Genomic DNA, 21,001 nt, shown 5'->3' on the forward strand with positions numbered 1-21,001 from the left:
AAAGAAGTAACAACTGACACTGCAGAAATACAAAGGATCATGAGAGATTACTACAAGCAACTATATGCCAATAAAATGGATAACCTGGAAGAAATGGACAAATCCTTAGAAATGCACAACCTTCTCAGATTGAACCAGGAAGAAATAGAAAATACGAACAGATCAATCAAAAGCACTGAAATTGAAACTGTGATTAAAAATCTTCCAACAAACAAAAGCCAAGGACCAGATGGATTCAGAGGCAAATTCTATGAAACATTTAGAGAAGAGCTAACACCTATCCTTCTCAAACTCTTCCAAAATATAGCAGAGGGAGGAACACTCCCAAACTCATTCTACGAGGCCACCATCACCCTGATACCAAAATCAGACAAAGATGTCACAAAGAAAGAAAACTACAGGCCAATATCACTGATGAACATAGATGCAAAAATCCTCAAAAAAATACTAGCAAAAAGAATCCAACAGAACATTAAAAGGATCATAAACCATGATCAAGTGGGGTTTATCCCAGGAATGCAAGGATTCTTCAATATACGCAAATCAACCAATGTGATATAACATATTAACAAAGTGAAGGAGAAAAACCATATGATCATCTCAATAGATGCAGAGAAAGCTTTTGACAAAATTCAACACCGATTTGTGATAAAAAGCCTCTAGAAAGTAGGCACTGAGGGAACTTACCTCAACATAATAAAGGCCATATATGACAAACCCACAGCCAACATCGTCTTCAATGGTGAAAAACTGAAACCATTTCCAATAAGATCAGGAAAAAGAAAAGGTTGTCCACTGTCACCACTATTATTCAACATAGTTTTGGAAGTTTTAGCCACAGCAATCAGAGAAGAAAAAGAAATGAATCCAAAACAGAAAAGAAGAAGTAAAGCTGTCACTGTTTGCAGATGACATGATACTATACATAGAGAATCTTAAAGATGCTACCAGAAAACTACTAGAGCTAATCAAGGAATTTGGTAAAGTAGCAGGATACAAAATTAATGCACGGAAATCTCTTGCATTCCTATACATTATTGATGAAGAACCTGAAAGAGAAATTAAGGAAACACTCCCATTTACCACTACAACAAAAAGAATAAAATACCTAGGAATAAACCTACCTAAGGAGACAAACTACCTGTATACAGAAAACTATAAGACCCTGATGAAAGAAATTAAAGACGACAAAAACAGATGGAGAGATATACCATGTTCTTGGATTGGAAGAATCAACACTGTGAAAATGACTATACTACCCAAAGCAATCTACAGATTCCATGCAATCTCTATCAAACTACCAATGGCATTTTTCACAGAACTAGAACAAAAAATTTCAAAATTCATATGGAAACACAGAAGACCCCGAATAGCCAAAGCAATCTTGAGAAAGAAAAATGGAGCTGGAGGAATCAGGCTCCTGGACTTCAGACTATACTACAAAGCTACAGTAATCAAGACAGTATGGTACTGGCACAAAAACAGAAATATAGATCAATGGAACAGGTTAGAAAGCCCAGAGATTAACCCACGCACATATGGTTACCTTATATTTGATAAAGGAGGCCAGAATATACAGTGGAGAAAAGACAGCCTCTTCACTAAGTGGTGCTGGAAAAACTGGACAGCTACATGTATAAGAATGAAATTAGAACATTCCCTAACACCATACACAAAAATAAACTCAAAATGGATTAAAGACCTAAAGGTAAGGCCAGACACTATCAAACTTTTAGAGGAAAACATAGGCAGAACACTCTATGACATAAATCACAGCAATATCCTTTTTGACCCACCTCCTAGAGAAATGGAAATAAAAACAAAAATAAACAAATGGGACCTAATGAAACTTAAAAGTCTGCATAGCAAAGGAAACCATCACCAAGACAAAAAGACAACGCTTGGAATGGGAGAAAATATTTGCAAATGAAGCAACTGACAAAGGATTAACCTCCAAAATTTACAAGCAGCTCATGCAACTCAATATCAAAAAAACAAACAAACAAATCCAAAAATGGGCAGAAGGTCTTAATAGACATTTCTCCAAAGAAGATACACAGATTGCCAAGAAACACATGAAAGGATGCTCAAAATCACTAGTCATTAGAGAAACGCAAATCAAAACTACGAGGTATCACCTAACACCAGTCAGAATTGCCATCATCAAAAAATCTACAAACAATAAATGCTGAAGAGGGTGTGGAGGAAAAGGAACCCTCTTGCACTGTTGGTGGGAATGTTAATTCATACAGCCACTTTGGAGAACAGTATGGAGGTTCCTTAAAAAACTGAAAATAGAACTACGATACGACCCAGCAATCCCTGGGAAAACCATAATTCAAAAAGAGTCATGTACCACAATGTTCATTGCAGCTCTATTTACAATAGCCAGGACATGGAAGCAATCTAAGTGTCCATCGACAGATGAATGGATAAAGAAGATGTGGCACATATATACAATGGAATATCACTCAGCCATAAAAAAAATGAAATTGAGTTATTTGTAGTGAGGTGGGTGGACGTAGAATGTGTCATACAGAGTGAAGTAAGTCAGAAAGAGAAAAATAAATACCATATGCTCACACATATATATGGAATCTAAAAAAAAAAAAAAAAGGTTCTGACAAACCTAGGGGCAGGACAGGAATAAAGACACAGATGTAGAGAATGGACTTGAGGACTTGGAGTGGGAAGGGTAAGATGGGACGAAGTGAGAGAGTGGCATGGACATATATACACTATCCAATGTAAAACAGATAGCTAGTGGGAAGCAGCTGCATAGCACAGGGAGATCAGCTGGGTGCTCTGTGACCAACTAGAGGGGTGGGATAGGGAGGGAGACGCACGAGGGAGGAGATATGGGGATATATGTACATGTATAACTGATTCACTTTGTTATAAAAAAAGAATGGGTTGTTGCCTCATGGAGTAACCCTAAGCAGCAGAACTGAAGGGTCTTGGGGTATTATTCTTCCTACATATATTCAGAGATTGCTTAATAAAAGCGTGTTAATCTGTTCACACTGGAAGAAAAAAAAATTATGGAGTGATTTAACTGTACAGCAACTTGGTGAAACAAATGCCTTTCAAAAGAATTATTTATACTTTTTATTATAGGTTTAACAACAGAAAAAGTATAACCAAAATACTAATATTAATCAACTGCATAATTAAACAACACTTCTGATAAATCTCTAGACCTGTAGTTTTCAAAGTATGGTCACCAGAGCAGCAGCACCAACTTCACCTGAGATTTTTAGAACTGCAAACTGCAGACCTACTTACTGAATCAGAACTGTGGAGTGGGGCTCAGCAATCTGTGTTTTAACAGGCCCTTCAGGTAATTCTGATGTAAACTGCTAATCTAGATCAACCTTAAAGGGGTTTTAAAACCTCATGATCCTTTAAGACATGAAGATGTTTTGTTTATTGTATAGTGGGTTCTATCCTTTTACGTATGAGTAAAATCATAGCATTCTAAAAGTCAGTATGAATTGTGCCTCATTCCCCACCTCGCTGGTATTTTTCCAACAATCCATGGTTTCTGAAAATACTGTCTGGTGATTAACATGTTTACTAGCCAACACTATGCTGGTAGCTATATTTAGCATGAAATATGAATTATAAAAAGTCCAGGAGATAGTACCTTTTTGGGTAGAGCAGAAGAAAACGGTTCCCATTTTTAACTAGAGGAGGATCACTTTCATCTTTTGGCAGACCTGATTTCTGACAGGTTTTTTTTTTCTTTTTCTCGTATGGATATTACCGTCCTTCTCTTGCCCTTTCAGCCCGCATGATTTTTTGTCTTTTTCCTCCTCCTTCACATTTTAACCTAGGAAACTGCTCATTTATTTTGTTTTTTTCTTGTTTCAGCAAAGTTAACTTTTCCTTAACTTGGCTTTACTGTTGCAAATTATGGTTCATTTTTAAAGCACAGATGCTGGAAAAAGCTTCTAAGGAGCCCTAGTGTTGCATTATAGAACCAGGCCTTTCATTTTGAATTGTCTTTCTAGACATGCATGGACATTTCAAGTCTTTCTTACTGTATCACAAAAAAGACTTATGAATAATTCATGATCACAGTATTTTTAACAAAAAGTCCTCCTATGACAGATTTGGAAAGCTGAAAAGTTTTATGAAACTTTCTAAATACTTAAGACTTTTCCAAAATGAAAGCAAGCCCTGCCATAACTAATTAATTAGTTTAAAACACTTCAATTGTAATGTTTATGTAAAACACAGAGAAAGAGGATAAAGAGAACACTTGTTGAGTACCTACTATGTGCCATGAACTGTGCCAAATGTTTATATATTTTTTCATAAAATCTCCATGACAACTTGTAAATTAGATGAAAAACCGATGCTCAGTGTTTTGATAATTGGTCCATGGTCACATGTCTAGAAGTGGTAGTCAGGCCGAGCTCAGGATGCTTAGTATGACTTAAAGTCCATTATCTTTAACTACATCACACACTGCAACAGCAGATGCTCAAATGACTGGCCAAATAAAGGGCAGAACGGATTTACTTACATTGTTGTTGGTCACAGCAAAGTACTGCAAATTACTCAGATACTGGATTTCTTCTGGAATGAAGGTCAGGTGGTTATAGCTTAGATCCAAATAATGTAGTTTGGTGCATAGGAAAAGCTGCAGGGGCAGATTCTCAATGTTATTATGGTCCAAAGAGAGTTGCTCTAGATTAGATAATGCCCCAATCTGGGCTGGAATATAAGCTATGTTATTGTGCCACAACTTTAAGCAGGAAAGATTCTGGAGATGCTGAAAGCTAATGATCTCTTCCACAGTTTTAAGGTTATTTTCTTTGAGGTTTAACTCATGCAAATTGTTCAGACTGAAAATGGAGTGCGGAATGCGTTCCAGGTCGCAGCTGATCAGCTCCAGGCTTTTCAGATTGACCATCTTTTTCAAGTTGTTCAATACAACCAGCTTGCTCCCCTCGTTATCGAGGGACAACTTCTGCAGCGAAGGCAGGAGGTCTGTAATGACTTGTGGGATCCGGGAGATGCTGCTCTTCAAGTAGAGGGTCCTCAGGTTTTTCAAGTCCTGAAAGCCCTCCAACTGCATGGTACTCACCTGCTCAGGTAGAACACAGCCTGACAGGTAAAGCTCCTTGAGATTCTTCAGATGAAATACCCAGCGTGGAATTTTCCCCATTTCAGTAAATTTCAGGCGGAGGATTTTTAAATTCTCCTCTAGAAAGGCCAGGGCAGGATGGTCGACCACCAGAGACGAATGGTACACGTGGAGCTCCTTGAGGTTGACCAGCTGCGAGACCGCAGAAGGCAGCTTGACCTCAGGGATCAGCTCCAGGCTTAGCACTTCAATTTCTGTCAGCTCAAAGACATTGTCTGGAAGACCGTTTAGCATGAAAAGATGCAGTTCTATCTTGTCCTGGGAATTTTTCACAAGCTTGCTTTTCAGTTTCTCGACCGTCCATTCGTTGTTGAGGTTGATCTGTTTCAGTTTGTTCTCACTGACCTCCGACAGGAATATGGAGAAGCGTTTGGAGTAAAGGGGATCATACTGATCAGCCAGATGCAGAATGAAGGCGAAGTCATTCTTGACATCCGGGATGTCACTGTAGTTGCTTTTTTCTCTCAGCGCCTCAAAAGAATATTGCTTCAGAGAACTCCGCAGCATCCACCACAAGCTGTAGGAGGAGGTAAGACCATAAAGTATAACCAAGATGACATAAAATGAAGCCAGGACCTTAAATATTTCTGCCAAGGAGTAGACACACTGGTAGCGCTTATATCCAGTAAAAGCCTGCACATCCACTGAACAGTCAATTTCAAGAGTAATGTAGGTTAAAAAATACGGAACGTAAGTTATGATGAGGACAAACAAAATGACTTTGACTATTATCTGCTTCAGATACACTCTATAAATGATATCCTTCTGTTCCACGTGCATGCGGAACCTTTTCACTTTTTCAAAGATGGCTTTGGCCTGTTCGCCCTCCTTCTTGTCCAGGACGCTAGAAGTTGGGCTTTCTATGCCAGCTGACTCTAAGCCAGGCTGCGGGTAGGGCAATGACTGCTTGTTGGAATCAACCTCAGCTGAGCACCCTGAGGAAGAAAGCAAAACCTTGGACTTGGAGAGTGTCAGGGGCCTCACTGACTGCTCAGCCACCGTCTCTGACAGGGCACGGGTGGTCCACGGAGAATCGAAGCACTTGTGAAGGATGGCCACAAAATGCTCGAGCCTGGAACTGGTACTGGGGTAGTGCAGCCAAAAGTTGCTGCAGGCTGCGAAGATGAGCGTGTGCAAGAGCACCAGGTAGGGAAAGAACTTTGCGAACCAGTGGAGCTGCTTCTCATAACAGACGGCGTCGATGTAGGAGTACTGCTGTCGGTGGAGGTCGTTCTGGATTCTGAGGGGGAGCGGAAGCGGCGTCCCGGGATCGGAAGACGTGTTCACGCTGGCTTTCAGGATGTCCCAAGGCACGGTGCAGTGATTGTCGAATTCCACCTTACACGGAAGACAGCACAGAACCCTGCTCTGTGTGAGCTGGAGGGCTCCAGCCAGCACGGCCACCAGCAGCATGATCAGGGTGATGTAATACCAAAAGACGTCCCACCACGGTTTTAGGATGTGATAAGACGACTGGGCGTCTGCTAAACATTTTAGCTCTGTTAGTGTAATCATGACTTTCCCTTGTAGGAGGACAGAAACTGGAGGAGGAAAATAAAAGAAAAACCACTGAAGCAAGTACCCCAAATAAGCTTAAACTCTAAGGCTTGTACATAACCAAGTAGGATTTAACTCAGGGGCAAAACCTGGGAAGCAGGGCTGATGATCAAAAGGTATCAAAGTTTCCTGGTTTCATTCAAAACCTTAGGCTATGCCAACTGAGCACTTTAAAGTCCCTTAGATGAGAGACCATTTGGTGACAGCCAGATTGGATCTGTAAAGGTATTTATTTGGTGCAGGACGTGAAGCAACTATCTAGTTTCCTCCTGCATCTTCACTTCATGCTAAGCTACTAAAAACCAGAAGCCGAATTTTCTTCAATCAACATTAGGAAAACTTGTTCTTATGCTACTAATTTCTAACAGCCACATGTTGTACCTTCCAAATGGTCTGAATAAGCTCTCTTTCACATTCCACTCCCCAGTCTGGAGCGTCGGGTACAACCTAAGAGTTGTGTTTCAACCATGACAAGGAACTTCCTTTGAGCAAGCACTGCTTTATAAAATTATCCCTTGGGATTAGAGGGATGTACCAATTCTATGTTCAGAACAAACTGTGATTTAATACATTATCTCCTTTCCCCCCAAGCTCTTGCTTTGTAACTTACGTTTGCATCCAACTTAGAATATTTAAAAGCTGGCACAAAATGGTAATGGCTTAAAAAATGGATGGGGAAGGAAGCCCCAGTTACAACACTGTGGAAGGGACTCTCTCTCATGTTTAATGTTTTGATGGCAAAGTACTAATAGTATAAATGATTAAGGGCACATGCTATTATTATTTTTGCCTTCAGAAAAACAAGGTGGATTTTGCATTTTCATATTGAAAGTATTCAGACAATGCTCTTTACAGAAATGATTTATGTAGTATTCAGCCTTACCTAAATCGTTTAAAAAATTGTTAACTAGTAAAATCCAGACCACCTATAAGACGGCACAGAGTAAGACAGATAAAAGGAAATATTTGGATTTATAACAATTCTGGTTAAAAAAAATCACAGTAGCATCTTTGCTGGTGGTTCAGCTGCAACCTTCATCCATGGACTTCTCTTACACTTTTTTGAGTCTTAAGTCTTATCTTTCCTGGGTCTGAGTTTCTCTTTCTAGATACCCTAGTACTGGTAGCACCCCCAAGAAAAACTGTTTTGCTCTCATTAGTCTTCCTTCAAGGGAATGGTACCCTGCCTTGAACCCCAGAATCCCATTACAGAGGCTCTGATACCTATGAATAACTGTCTTTTCTTTTGCTGGTCAGCCCTAACATATTCCTGACCATCTGACCCTGAACCCTATACCTTCATGCTCTCCCCCTTGCTAAGGCATCCCAGGATCCTTGATTTTAACTACTAACCTGGAGCACCACTTTCCACCTGCATCCTCTCTGGCCATCATCATATTATATGGATTCAACTTTCTCTTAGGACCTATGGCTTGATTAAATAATTTTCCAGAGTTTCCCTCCCTTACTCTAGTTTAGTGGGTCTATTTCTAACTCTCAACTCCTCCCCTTCTGCTTCAATCCACTGCAGTTAATCATAACTGTGTGTCAAGACAAGACAAAAACCAAAAACAAGAGGATTATATGCGACAGAAAGTCTGGGCTTAGACCCCAAAATAGCATCAACATGATGGGAGGAAAGGAGGGCAGAAATCACTGCTGGATGAACATGTGAAAAATACCTAAGGATTTTAGTTGACATGAATGCACGCATTAAGCTAATTGTGTCATAGCTATTATGCAAAATATAGCTATATGCTATCTTTATGCTAAATATAGCCATAATATGACTATAATCTGTGGCCATATTAAATCATGAACCCAGATAAAGGGGCAACAATCCTTCTGTGTCTGCCTGGTAAGATCACACCTGGAACCCAACGTTCAGTCATAGGTTAAAAACTAATTGGGCAACAAAATAATCAGGAGCTACTTGTCTACGAACCATTTCCTGTGGAGGAACACAGGTAACTGATGATACTCAGCTGAGATAAAAGATGACTAGGGGAACCTGAGAATTTATCTTTACATTTTCGCAGGACTACCTCTTGGATTAAAGAATAAGTGGATTTGTTCCAGAGGCAGAACTAGGTGGGTGCACATTTTAGAAAGTGACATTTTGATTTAATCGGTAGTAGGACATCCATAGAAATAGTTCTGTGAAATAGTTCAGGCCCTTCTCCTACCTGGGCTGACCTGAATAAGATGACCATCCGTCAAGGATGTTGCAAAGGAATTTCTTGTAATGGATAAAGAAAGTGAATGAGATCATCTCTAAGGGCTCTGCCAACTCCGAGTCTATGGCTTTATTTGTCCCCTCAAAGATGCTGGGAGTTATATTCATTTCAGATACACAACTGAAATTGTAGAAGAATGTAAACACAAACAGCTCTAACGATGAGGGTATTTGACAGACAGCAAATATTTATTCAACAAAGAGCACAAGTCAACATTGGCCAAAACAATATACTTTAAATATTTATACTTACTATAATGAAAAAAAATGAATCCAGTAAGTCGACTGTGCTTCAGTCAGGAGGCCTACACCTTTTGAAATTTCTTAGACACACCATCTCTGTGATTGTCTTCATTCTGTGAGAAAGTATAGATATCTTGAAATAGCTGTGGTCATACAAACAAACAAAATTGGAGATACTGTCGTTAGAGACCCTCTCCATCCTAAAACATTACATGGCAAGTGGATTTTCATAGACCAGTTTACTTTTCACACTGGGAGACATTCTGGCAAAGCTATTTATATAAGACCCCATCCACATACCAGATTGCACTCAGCCTCTGAACTTCCTTAACTTACAGAGAAGTTTCTACAGAAATTGAGATGTTAACATATTTTAAAATGCTGTATCTACAACACTTAGATGAACACTTAGCTTCTTCCAAGCAGTCTGCATATGCTAATTTCGCTCATTCAATCCTCATACACAGTTGGTCTTATTTGCATTCATCAGATGGCCTGTCAAACCATATAATTTCTGCACTTTATGATACATCTATCCAAATGAGACTCAGTGCTCTTAAAATTTAGCCTACTGATTCATTAAATACAGTTACAAGTCAATAACTTTTTAAGACACAGCTCAGAAATATGACTGAAATTCTCTGAAATTATGACATTATTAAATGTAGCTACCTTTTATATTAAAATCTATTGGTTTTTGTTTCTCACCTTATAGATTAATATAAGTCATTTTTAGCATCTACTTCAATCATTTGCAATAGCTTAAATTACATATATACTGATTAGTTTGAAATGTGAGAACATTCTAAAACACACAAAATTTTTTTAGTTGGGTGTGAAAATTGCATTTTTTAGTGCCTATGTATCCTCTGAAAACTTGTTGAGAAGGTTTATATATTTGCCTGGAAAACACAATCCTTTTTTGGTTTATTAAGTACTCAAAATCCGGCTCAGAGTACTGACCCCAAATTGTATTTAAGGTATTTTTAGCAATACTCTTGCAACCTTGTCATTTTCAAAGATCAAAGAGTTAGCATGTCTGAAATTTACTTTGGTTTTACCAATCCATGTGTAAAGCCTTCTTTATAATTACTACTGAAGATCAAATTATTTTGCAGGCCAGAAAGCACAGTTAGTGTGTGACAACTCAGCATGTATTAATTCATACTTAGCACCACTGGAATATGAGTTTCTTATTCACAATTCATTTTTAAAAGACTGACAACATACGATACACAACTGCATTTATGTGTAGTTAAGCACAATAAAGACATTTGATCTTTGAAACATTTTACATATTCTTCTACTGCATTGCATCTGTAATGTGCCAGGAAAGAATTTATTGCATAACTCCAGAATGCTACCCAGCTGTCATGATACTTCCTGCACAATACAGTTTCCTTTAGATGTTGCAAATATATTTTCTACTTTAAGCACAAAAAGAAAGAAAGTCACAAACCTCCAACTACAGTAATATTTTAAAATAATCAGAATGAGAAACTACTATAACTAACCTGTTAGCAAACCACAACTGACGACAAGTTCGCCATATTTATTCTTTTTCTTATTTTATTTATTTAATTATTATTATTTTTTATTTGGCTGCGTTGGGTCTTCGTTGCTGTGTGTGGGCTTTTCTCTGGTTGCGGTAAGCAGGGCCTACTCTTCATTGCATTGCAGGGGCTTCTCCTGTTGTGGAGCACGGGCTCTAGGCGTGCAGGCTTCAGTAGTTGTGGTACGCAGGCTCAATAGTTGTGGCTCATGGGCTCTAGAGCACTGGCTCTGTAGTTGTGGCGCATGGGCTTAGTTGCTCCACAGCACGTGGGATCTTCCTTGGACCAGGGCTTGAACCCGTGTCCCCTGCATTGGCAGGTGGATTCTTAACCACTGCACCACCAGGGAAGCCCTGCCATATTTATTCTAACTGAGAACTATTTGTAAAGAATTTTTCCTGTTCATCTTTTTAAGAATTATAAACTTTTCCTCTAATCATCTAATTCAGATTTCCTTTGATGACTTCCTCGTCAATCAGAGAACAAATAAAAATCTGTTATTAATAATCTAATATCTGTTTTCCTACTTTCAAAGCACTTTCATTTACATTAATTTGTTTCATACCTACAACAAACCATTAAGATAAATATTTTTCTTCACATTTTATTAACATGGAAAATAAGGCAGGCCCAAAGGAGTTATCTCGTCCAAGGTGACGAAACTGGCAAGAAATAGTAACAACTAGAACCCAGGTCCTCAGGCTAAAATCTTAGGGCTTGGCCACACCAGACCACACTGTCCAGACCATTTAATCCAATTAAGCCAGTCTGAGTTTTTTCAAAAGCTAAAAAAAAGTTGAATATTTAACTCCCTTACCTAACTGCAACGGACTGAATGTTTGTGTCCCTGAAAAATACATATTTTGAAATCCTAATCCCTCAATGTCATAGTATGAGGAGGTGGGGCCTTGGGAGGTGATTAGGTCATGAGGGTGGAGCCCTCGTGAATGGGATTAGTGCCCTTATAAAGGGGACCCCAGAGAGCTCTCCTGCCCCTTCCACTATGTGAGGAAACAGCAAGAACGTGGCCATCTATGAACTAGGAAGTGAGTTCTCATCAGACACAATCTGCTGGTGCCATGATCTTAGACTTCCCAGCCTCCAGAAACTGTGAGAAATAAATGTTTGCTGTTTAAGTTATCCAGTCTGTGGTAGTTTGCTATAGCAGCCTGAAGGGACTAAGACATCAACTTACCCCAACATCTGCATTATAACTGGGTTCCATTTTAATCTTTGAAAGACAAGGATACAAAGGATATAGCTTTCCACAATGTCTCCATTTACATACTATATAATCTGCTTTCTCAGCTAGACTTTTTCTACTGAACATTTTCCACTGAACAATTTAAGACTTTATATAAATATATAGCATCTGGATTTAATGATGTATGAAAAGTCTCAAGCATTCCTATATGTTAAATGATGTTAATTTTTCTAATTGAAGTGCTTAACTGGAGAGTTAGAGCATAGCTGTCCTTTGTCGTTACAAAATTTAATACTGTTTGTGTGTCCAGGAAATTTTTTCCAGACCGGATTTTTGCAAACAATGAGGATCCAATACAAATCAGATCTCTATTTCTAATACAAATGCACTAAATCAGTTCAAAGAAACAATGTTAAAAGTAAAGGATTTTATGGTCCTAATCCCATTCCTTTAGCTTTTAAACCTCGTTAAAAAAATCATAAAAGCTTTTCAAAGCACATGAATTCATCTGACAATCTCACCCCAAAGTCTCTAAGACTGGAACAACAACACTCAAGTTAGCCAGTCTTTACTTCCCACTAGTCCTTGTTTTACTTTGAAAGCATTTCCAAAACAACCAGTGAAAAAATAAACAAATGATGATCAGATGGTATTTAGAGTCATTGTATGATGAGAACTGGATGCTACTTCAAAGCTCTCTGTCTCTGGCCCCAGGCAGGGACACAGCCAAACAATACAGAATGGGGTTTCTCTATACTACTCTCACTGAAAATTGATTTTAAAATCGCCTTACATCCTTTCAAAATGCTTAGTCCTACTTCTCATCAAGATGTTTCTTGGCTCTGGGCTTCCCTGGTGGCGTAGTGGTTAAGAATCCACCTGCCAAAGCAGAGGACACAGGTTCGAGCCCTGGTCCGGGAAGATCCCACATGACGCAGAGCAACTAAGCCCGTGCACCACAACTACTGAGCCTGTGCTCTAGAGCCCACGAGCCACAACTACTGAGCCCGCGTGCCACAACTACTGACGCCCGTGTGCCTAGAGCCTGTGCTCTGCAACAAGAGAAGCCACTGCAATGAGAAGCCCGTGCACCACAACAAAGAGTAGCCCCTGCTCGCCGCAACTAGAGAAAGCCCACACGCAGCAACAAAAGACCCAATGCAGCCAAAATTAAATAAATAAAAATAAATAAATTTATTGAAAAAAAAAGATGTTTCTTGGTTCTAACATATACCTAACTGCAATTTTTTTTGTCTTTCTTTTTTTTGTTTAACATCTTCATTGGAGTATAATTGCTTTACAATGGTGTCTTAGTTTCTGCTTTATAACAAAATAAATCAGCTATACATACACATATATCTCCATATCTCCTCCCTCTTGCGTCTCCCTCCCACCCTCCCCATCCCACCCCTCTAGGTGGTCACAAAGCACCGAGCTCTTTGAGTTCTCTCTCTGAGAAACGATGCGTCAGTATCCAGGATTAATTTGCTCCTTTGCTTTATACTATTATAAATAACCCCCTGAACCACTCTTCAGAGAACTGATGACAATTACTTAGCATTTTTCAAGCACTTAAATGATCACTAGCCAGACACTAGTTTTGAGATCTAGAAGGGAACTAGGATTCATCTAGTAAAGTGTTTCTCTAACATCAATGTTCATAAATCACTGGAGAGCTTATGAAATCACAATGTGATAGGTCCCACCCTCGGAGTTTCTGATTCATTAGGTCTGCATTAGGCCGCAAGAATGTGTATTCCTAACAAATTCCTAGTTGATGTTGCTGGTGCAGAGACCACTTTTTGAGAATCACAAATCTAAGACAGTGGTTCTCAACTTTGGCTTCACATTAGAATCACCTGGGGTACTTTTATAAGAAACTTAAACCCAGGGCCACTCTTAAAGAACACTTTAGTTGGTCTAGGTGAGGCCAGCAATTTTTTTTTTTTTTTTTCAAATCTCCCAGGAGGAGAAAGCTCACAAGATAGATTGGCAATGAAATATCTGGGGAAAATGCCTACCTTTTAAGTCTTCCTGAAGTTTCAGATGTCTAGAGTGCTCCTCACAAACTACAAAGTAACAGCTACCATCAACTACAGGAACCTTCAGAGATTCAGGTGTAAGGTGGGGGAATACTGAGTCACTGAACTAGAGAGATTTGCAGGATGGATTTGAGGAGAAGGATTAGAAACAAGGGGCTTGAAAGGCTATTTCAATCACGTGGGCCAGAAATAATACGGAAAACTTTTGTAATATATTTGAGAAGAAGGCAGTGAATGAAATAGTCACTGTAAATGAAAATTCAATGCCACTTAGCAACATCAAATGTCCTAAGAGAGGTCCATGGAGAAACGGGGTCAAAGGATTCGGATTCTGATCCTGTGGTATTATAGGATCTTCCACAGTTTATAGCACATAGTGTACAGTAAGTATTTGTACAATAAATAACTGAACGTACAAAAATGCAGAAGGCCGAAGAATATTACGTTCACATGTTAGGCAGGGTGTATCTAAGGTGATTAAGCCTTTCCACAGAGAGGCTAGAACTTGGAAGCATATAGATGGGAAGGATTTGGCTAACTATTCTGCATATTCCAAACCTTAATAGCTTAAAATAGTTTTATTTCTTGTGATTCTGTGGGTGGTTCTTTTATTTCCTGGTGTTGGCTGGCACAAAGATGGCTGGAAGGTCCAAAATGTCCTCATTCATCAGGTTGGTAGTTGGTGCTGACTGCTGGCTGGTACTCTGTGTGAGACTTCTTGTGGCTGTTTGAGTGTCCTCGCATAGCTTGGTGGTTGGGTTCTAAAATAGTGCATTCCAAGCAAAGAGATAAAACCTGCAGTTCTTTTATGGGATAGCTCTCAAAGCTACACGGTGTCATGTCCACTATATTCTGTTGGTCAGAGGAGTCAGGTACCAGCCCAGATTCAAGGAAGCAAATGTCTCCTCTCAGTGGGAAAAGTGGCAAAGAATGTGCAGCCGTGCTTAATCCACTGCAGTCTACTCTCTGCCCACAAATGATTTACATTCCTCCCACATGAAAGCCTCACCCTCTGCCAAGTCCCCCAGAAGTTTCATTCTGCTACGGCATCAAGTTCAGGCTTGAAGTCTAGGATCTTGTCCTCTAAATCATGTCCAGGATGCTATGGGACAACACCCTTAAGATTCTTAGAAGCCTTTCTATCTAGCTGAGAAGACGCACTGCCTTAAATCTTTTTGAAGTCTTAATACAGGGTCCTATACCTGTGCCCTGGCTTTTATTTGCACCTTAAGACCAAGTTTTACTGCACTAGTGCTACTCTGGATCTGATCTTTCAACCTGAGGCCATTTCTTACTTTGAAAGAAACAGTTTTATTCACGACCCCAGAAAATTCTGGATTGGAAATATGTCCTCTAAAGTCTACTTAAAATCTGAACCATTTCTTCTATAATTAATCTCTCTCTTACAATACTTTGGTCATAAGTGGTTTAAAAAAGTCAACTGGTACTTCCAATATTCTGCTGGGAAATCTAAGCTAGATCCACAAATCAGTTAGGTTCATTTTTTATCTTCCATGTTACTGTGTCAATCTTGTTAATTTTTTTGTCAATACATAACAAAGGTACCGTTTTATATCCTCCAATAGCAATTTCCTCACTGCTCTTCGAGCCACCATTAAGAATCTTCTTTTTTAAAAACTTTTATTTATTTATTTATTTATGGCTGCATTGGGTCTTCATTGCTGCGTGCAGCCTTTCTCTAGTTGCGGTGAGTGGGGGCTACTCTTCATTGCAGTGCACAGGCTTCTCTTTGCAGTGGCTTCTCTTATTTTGGAGCACAGGCTCTAGGCACACGGGCTTCAGTAGTTGTGGCACACAGGCTCAGTAGTTGTGGCTCACGGGCTCTAGAGCACAGGCTCAGTAGTTGTGGCGCACGGGCTTAGTTGCTCCACGGCATGTGGGATCATCCCAGACCAGGGCTCGAACCCGTGTTCCCTGCATTGGCAGGTGGATTCTTAACCATTGTGCCACCAGGGAAGTCCAATAATCTTCTTACTTCCCCTTCAGGTTCACTGCTACCTGGTCTCAAAGCCAATGCCAGATGTTTTCTTGTGGCAACACCTTCCTTCTAGGTACCAATTTTTGTTTTGGTTCCTTACTGCTATGTAACAAACCATCCCCAAACTTAGCAGCTGAAATAACCATTCATCATTTCTGATGAATCTGTGGGATGATGAGGCAGTTCTGTTTCACATGGTGTTGGCTGGAACGCTGTGATGGCTGGAAGGTCCAAAATGCCTCAGTCACAGGGCTGGCATTTTGGCTGGCTGCTGGTCTGGAGCTCAGCTTGAGCTAATGACCAGGGGCTTTGCCACTCCTCCACATGGCTGTTTAGGCTGCCTCGGAGCAAGGTGACTAAGTTCTAAGTAGGAACGTTACAAGCACACAAAAGCAGAAGCTACAAATCTCCTCAAGGTCCAGCCTTAGAAATTACTCCACACCATTTCTTCCTTTTGATGGGGAGAAAAGGAAACAGATCCAGCCCAGATTCAAAAGGAAGGGAAATAGACTCCATCTCTTGACGGGAAAAATCACAAAGTATTTGCAGCCATCTTTAATCCACTATAGGAAGTTGAGAGCATTTAAGTAGTAGATGGTGCCACAGAAATGAATTAATTCTTTGAAAGCATTTAGTGAGTGAAGAATAGAATCTCTCTCCCCTTTATAACATATCAGATGAGCAAGGACTATCAGACAAGGAACAGTAAAGGGGGATAGAATAGCAGGGTCAGTGAGGTGAAAAAGCAGAACAGTGTTTCTGGAGCACAGAAGTCAAAGGGTTTGACATCATAGTCAAAACAGAGAAACCAAAGGAGAACAGTGATGTAACTATCATTCTGCAGCTTCTAACACAAAGCCGTAGAGTGGAAATGGATCTGTGAAGCAATCAAATAATATGCTAAATATTAGAAAAATTACCCATATCACCTGAAGTCCCAGGAGAAAGTTACTGAATACGACAATTAAGAGCATGTGAACAGCTCTAGAAATCCTAATTAAATCGGAGTTGTTGAACTTTAAGGAACATTGTTTCACTATTCCTTGTTTCTGATGGTTATGAAATACATCGTGCATTTAATTTAGATGGTAATTGTGTTTTTAGAGAAAGACCTCTCAATTTTTTGATGCTTTAAGTAAGCTACCAAATTATCTAGAATACATTTAAAATGAAGAGAAGCTGCAGTCCCATTACTGTAATATTAACACTAGAGCATAAGCCACCAGTGGCTACATAATTCCTAGAATGTGTAAACAGACAGCAATCTCAAACCCTTCTCCACCATCTTCATTGTTTATAAAACCGTTTTCCTGACCCCCTCCCATCACCCTAGAGTCGCAAGCCATAAAGTCGAGCCAAACCCAGTCCCTGTGCAGTCCCTGGGGCATCACACATGCCTCCTTTCAAATGACTAGCTGACAGCACTGATCATCAGCCCATTTGCTTCTACAGTGATTCTTCCACAGGTGACCTACCTTTCACAGGAGCAGAATCCATATGGACTATTTAACCCAAGAAGAAACTGCAGAGATCAGAGTCTAACTCTTCACAAATAAGGAAACTAAATTTCAAAGATGTTCAAGCAGCTTCTCTAGGGTCACAGGGTGGTAGAACATGGGCTCAAGGCCACCTTGCCTAATTTGAAAAGAACTGGGAGGCTGAGAGCATTGCTTCTGGTCACCTAGCCTAAGTAATAATAGGCCAAATAAAACAGGGTTTTGGAACATGAAGTTGCAAAAATAGTCCAGGACATTTCTGTGTTATAATTTTTTTAAAACTATAAATCAAAATGAGATTTTTTTTTTTTAGCTCTGGGACACACAAACCAGTGTATTCTAGAAATACTTAAACATATGATTAAGCCACTAGTCTTAACCCTTTCTCTAAAGTTAACATTTATATACATTCAATTATGGAGGTTAGGACTACAAAGGCATACCAAGGAAATATGAGGCCTTGTTTCTGCTTTCATGGGATTTACAATCCTATTGTGGAGAGAAGACATGCATAGTTGAGAGTTAGCAGCACCATCTTATACTGTCGTTTCAGTGCCAAAATGAGTGGGATGATGGCCAAAAGTAAGCAGTGCATTCGGTTCTACACAAACAAAATATCCAAAGAGAATGGGTGAAACATTACTGAGAATGGTAAAGCAGTACTTGTCAAACAAAGGTCAGGATTTAGTCTGTTCATGCAACAAATATTTAGAATGTTTACTATGTGCCAGGCAGAGTTCTAAGTGTTAGGGAAATATAGATGTGCAAGACACAAGATCCCTGCTCTCAGGGACCTTACTGTGTAGTAAGGAAAGAGAGAAAATCAAATCCACACACATGATAAAATCAGAAATGTTATGAAGAATACATAGCTACTTCAGACTGGGGAGTGAGGAAAGCCCTCTTTAGAGGGACTACCATTAGAACACAGATCTAAATGGAGCCTACCAGATGATGATACTGGGGAAGATCATTCCAGCGAGAAGGAGCAAGAAGCTTAGGATGCGTGCAGATCAGAAGGGAGGACACCTGGCTGGAATGTCAGAAGCCTGGGGAAAGTACAGTAACAGAGGGCCTGCAGTCAAGATAAAGAGTTTGGATAGTAAGTAGTATAGGAGTGGTGGAAGAGCCACTGAAGAGTCATAAGGAGAAAAGTAGCTGATCTGTTACTAGCTTTTAAGAATTCACAGTCAACTCAATGAATCAGCAGGGAAATGCGGATATACTCGAGAAGTCCAAGTATCTACCTTCATCTGTAAAAAGAATGGTGTTCAGAATACGGCAGGGGATAGATCTACTGTCCTCACCACTGCTTTACCTGGACTATATGTTCAGAGCTGGGTGACACAGCTTTAAGACATATGTCATATTCACAACACTGGAGAGCCATGCAATTTAATACAGTGTACAGATTAATCATTCATCATGTCAAAGTCAAAAGCTCTGCCACAGAGCTAATTCAAGATTAAACTTCCACAACTGTAAAAGATGAATGATGTTTGCAGGAAGCAACGGGATATAGAACTTGTTTATTTCTGACTTACCTACTCTAGGAAAGCATGGCCATGTTTTCATTACCGAAACATGGCAAACCAATTCTATACATTAAAAATGCTACCCTAGGGACTTCCCTGGTGGCGCAGTGGTTAAGAATCCGCCTGCCAATGCAGGGGACATGGGTTCGAGCCCTGGTCTGGGAAGATCCCACATGCCACGGAGCAAATAAGCCCGTGCACCACAACTACTGAGCCTGCATGCCACAACTACTGAAGCCCACGAGCCCAGAGCCCATGCTCCGCAACAAGGGACGCCACTGCAATGAGAAGCGTGCACCGCAACGAAGAGTAACCCCCGCCCGCCGCAACTAGAGGAAGCCCATGCGCAGCAATGAAGACCCAATGCAGCCAAATTAATTAATTAATTAATTTTTAAAAATGTTACCTTAAACAAAGATCAGAAAAATATAGACATGGAGTCATGGAGTCTAAGTCTCTCATAGACATTTATTATATTCCTTAGATCTTTAATGTTAAAAAATGACAAATATCAAACACATACACATATCCTTTCCTACATACAAAACTAACAAAGGATAGGAAGATGACATTTTACCAAAATGTATACAGATTTAATTTTCTGTTTAATTGGTTTAAAAACATCAAAAGGACTTTACTCAAAACAGCTGTAAGAATAGTAATCTCTTTTTACACACTAAGTATTCAGTACTTATTTGCCCCAAGCTACCAGTGTAATAGTAATTATCTTTACCATGTGTTCACAATTCAGAATATTAATCTTACCCTATGAATGCCTGGTCAACCGGAAACTCTGCAATTAGTTTCTATTTGAAAAATTCCTAAAGAGAAATCATAAACATATTGTTATATTTTATGCATCATAGGACTGCAAGACAATTTATCCACTTATGTGGTTCTAAAGTTTCAAACATCTATAATAACTTTATGAAACATATAAAAGATAACTTTTTTAAAAAGCCACTGCTGTTAAAGAGATCACTTTCTGACCTCTTACAAAAGGTGTCAACTAAAACCCAGGGAGACAAACAAAATCACTGTCACAAGCTACACGTTTAATCCCATCACCATGGCAATTTACAAGGCATAAAATATGACCTTTAAATTTTTAATGAAGAAAGAGGTAAGCATTATGAGGCACCACTCATTTTATAAATAAAAGATAGAAAAACTCATGGAAAATATCTACGCTTCTTACAGAAAATAGGGAAACATGGGGAAAAAACAACTTAATGTTTAGGATCGTTTTCCCCTTCCAGTTTTGTTTTTGTTTTTGCTGGCCTGCTAGTTTTACACAACTATGCCATTATAAAATTCAGTGTTATGATATTGAGATCTCTTTTTGCCTCATCATTTCTCATAGGCTTTCTCGATGTTGTTGTAGTTTCTTGAAACATCATTTCTGAAGCATAATAGTTCATACATGGCTATGTCATAGGTTACAAAATCATTTCCCTACTGAACCTTATGTTTTCCCTTTTTATTACTAATAATGCTGTAAACATCTCTAACTCTGTTCATATGATTTCCTTTGCATAGACCTCCAAAAGTAAGAGTAATAGATCAAAGAGCATGAACAGTTTAAGGCTTCTGATATATAACATCAAATTACTTCCCAAGAGGATTATACTAATTTTCTCTCCTATAAACAATATGAGGAGGACTCTCACCAGATGTGGGAATCATCATTAAAAATAAAAGTCTTTGCTAATTCCACACATGAAAAGGATCTTGTTGCTTTATTGTGCATTTCTTTGAATTGGGTTGAATGCTTCCCAACATGTTTTAACAATGAGTTTCATTCCTCCTTTCTGTTTCACATTTACCTAAACCAGAGTAATATTTTGCTGAGAAGATATAAATGCAGAACTTAATGAAAGCTCTCTCATAATGACAACTTGTCATCTCAGAGTGCAGCCATTGCTGCCAAGTAAAAAAACAAAATGTAGCTCAGTTTCTTTATCCAGCTTAAAATCACTCA

General features: G+C 39.3%; 1 protein-coding gene across 1 annotated transcript in view; it reads right to left on the reverse strand.

Annotated features, from left to right (window-relative positions):
* Positions 1-21,001, reverse strand: part of LRRC8B (leucine rich repeat containing 8 VRAC subunit B) — a 68,253-nt gene that overhangs the window by 15,568 nt on the left and 31,684 nt on the right. Inside the window, exons 3-5 of the mRNA XM_082659611.1 lie at positions 19,786-19,841; positions 9,202-9,304; positions 4,532-6,696 (exon numbers count right to left, since the gene is read on the reverse strand). Coding sequence (XP_082515737.1) covers positions 4,532-6,670 — 2,139 coding nt within the window. The 5' untranslated portion in view covers positions 6,671-6,696; positions 9,202-9,304; positions 19,786-19,841. The remainder of the gene's footprint in view (positions 1-4,531; positions 6,697-9,201; positions 9,305-19,785; positions 19,842-21,001) is intronic.

The sequence above is a fragment of the Grampus griseus genome (assembly GCF_964374135.1).
Source record: "Grampus griseus genome assembly, chromosome: 1".
Classification (NCBI taxonomy): Eukaryota; Metazoa; Chordata; class Mammalia; order Artiodactyla; family Delphinidae; genus Grampus; species Grampus griseus.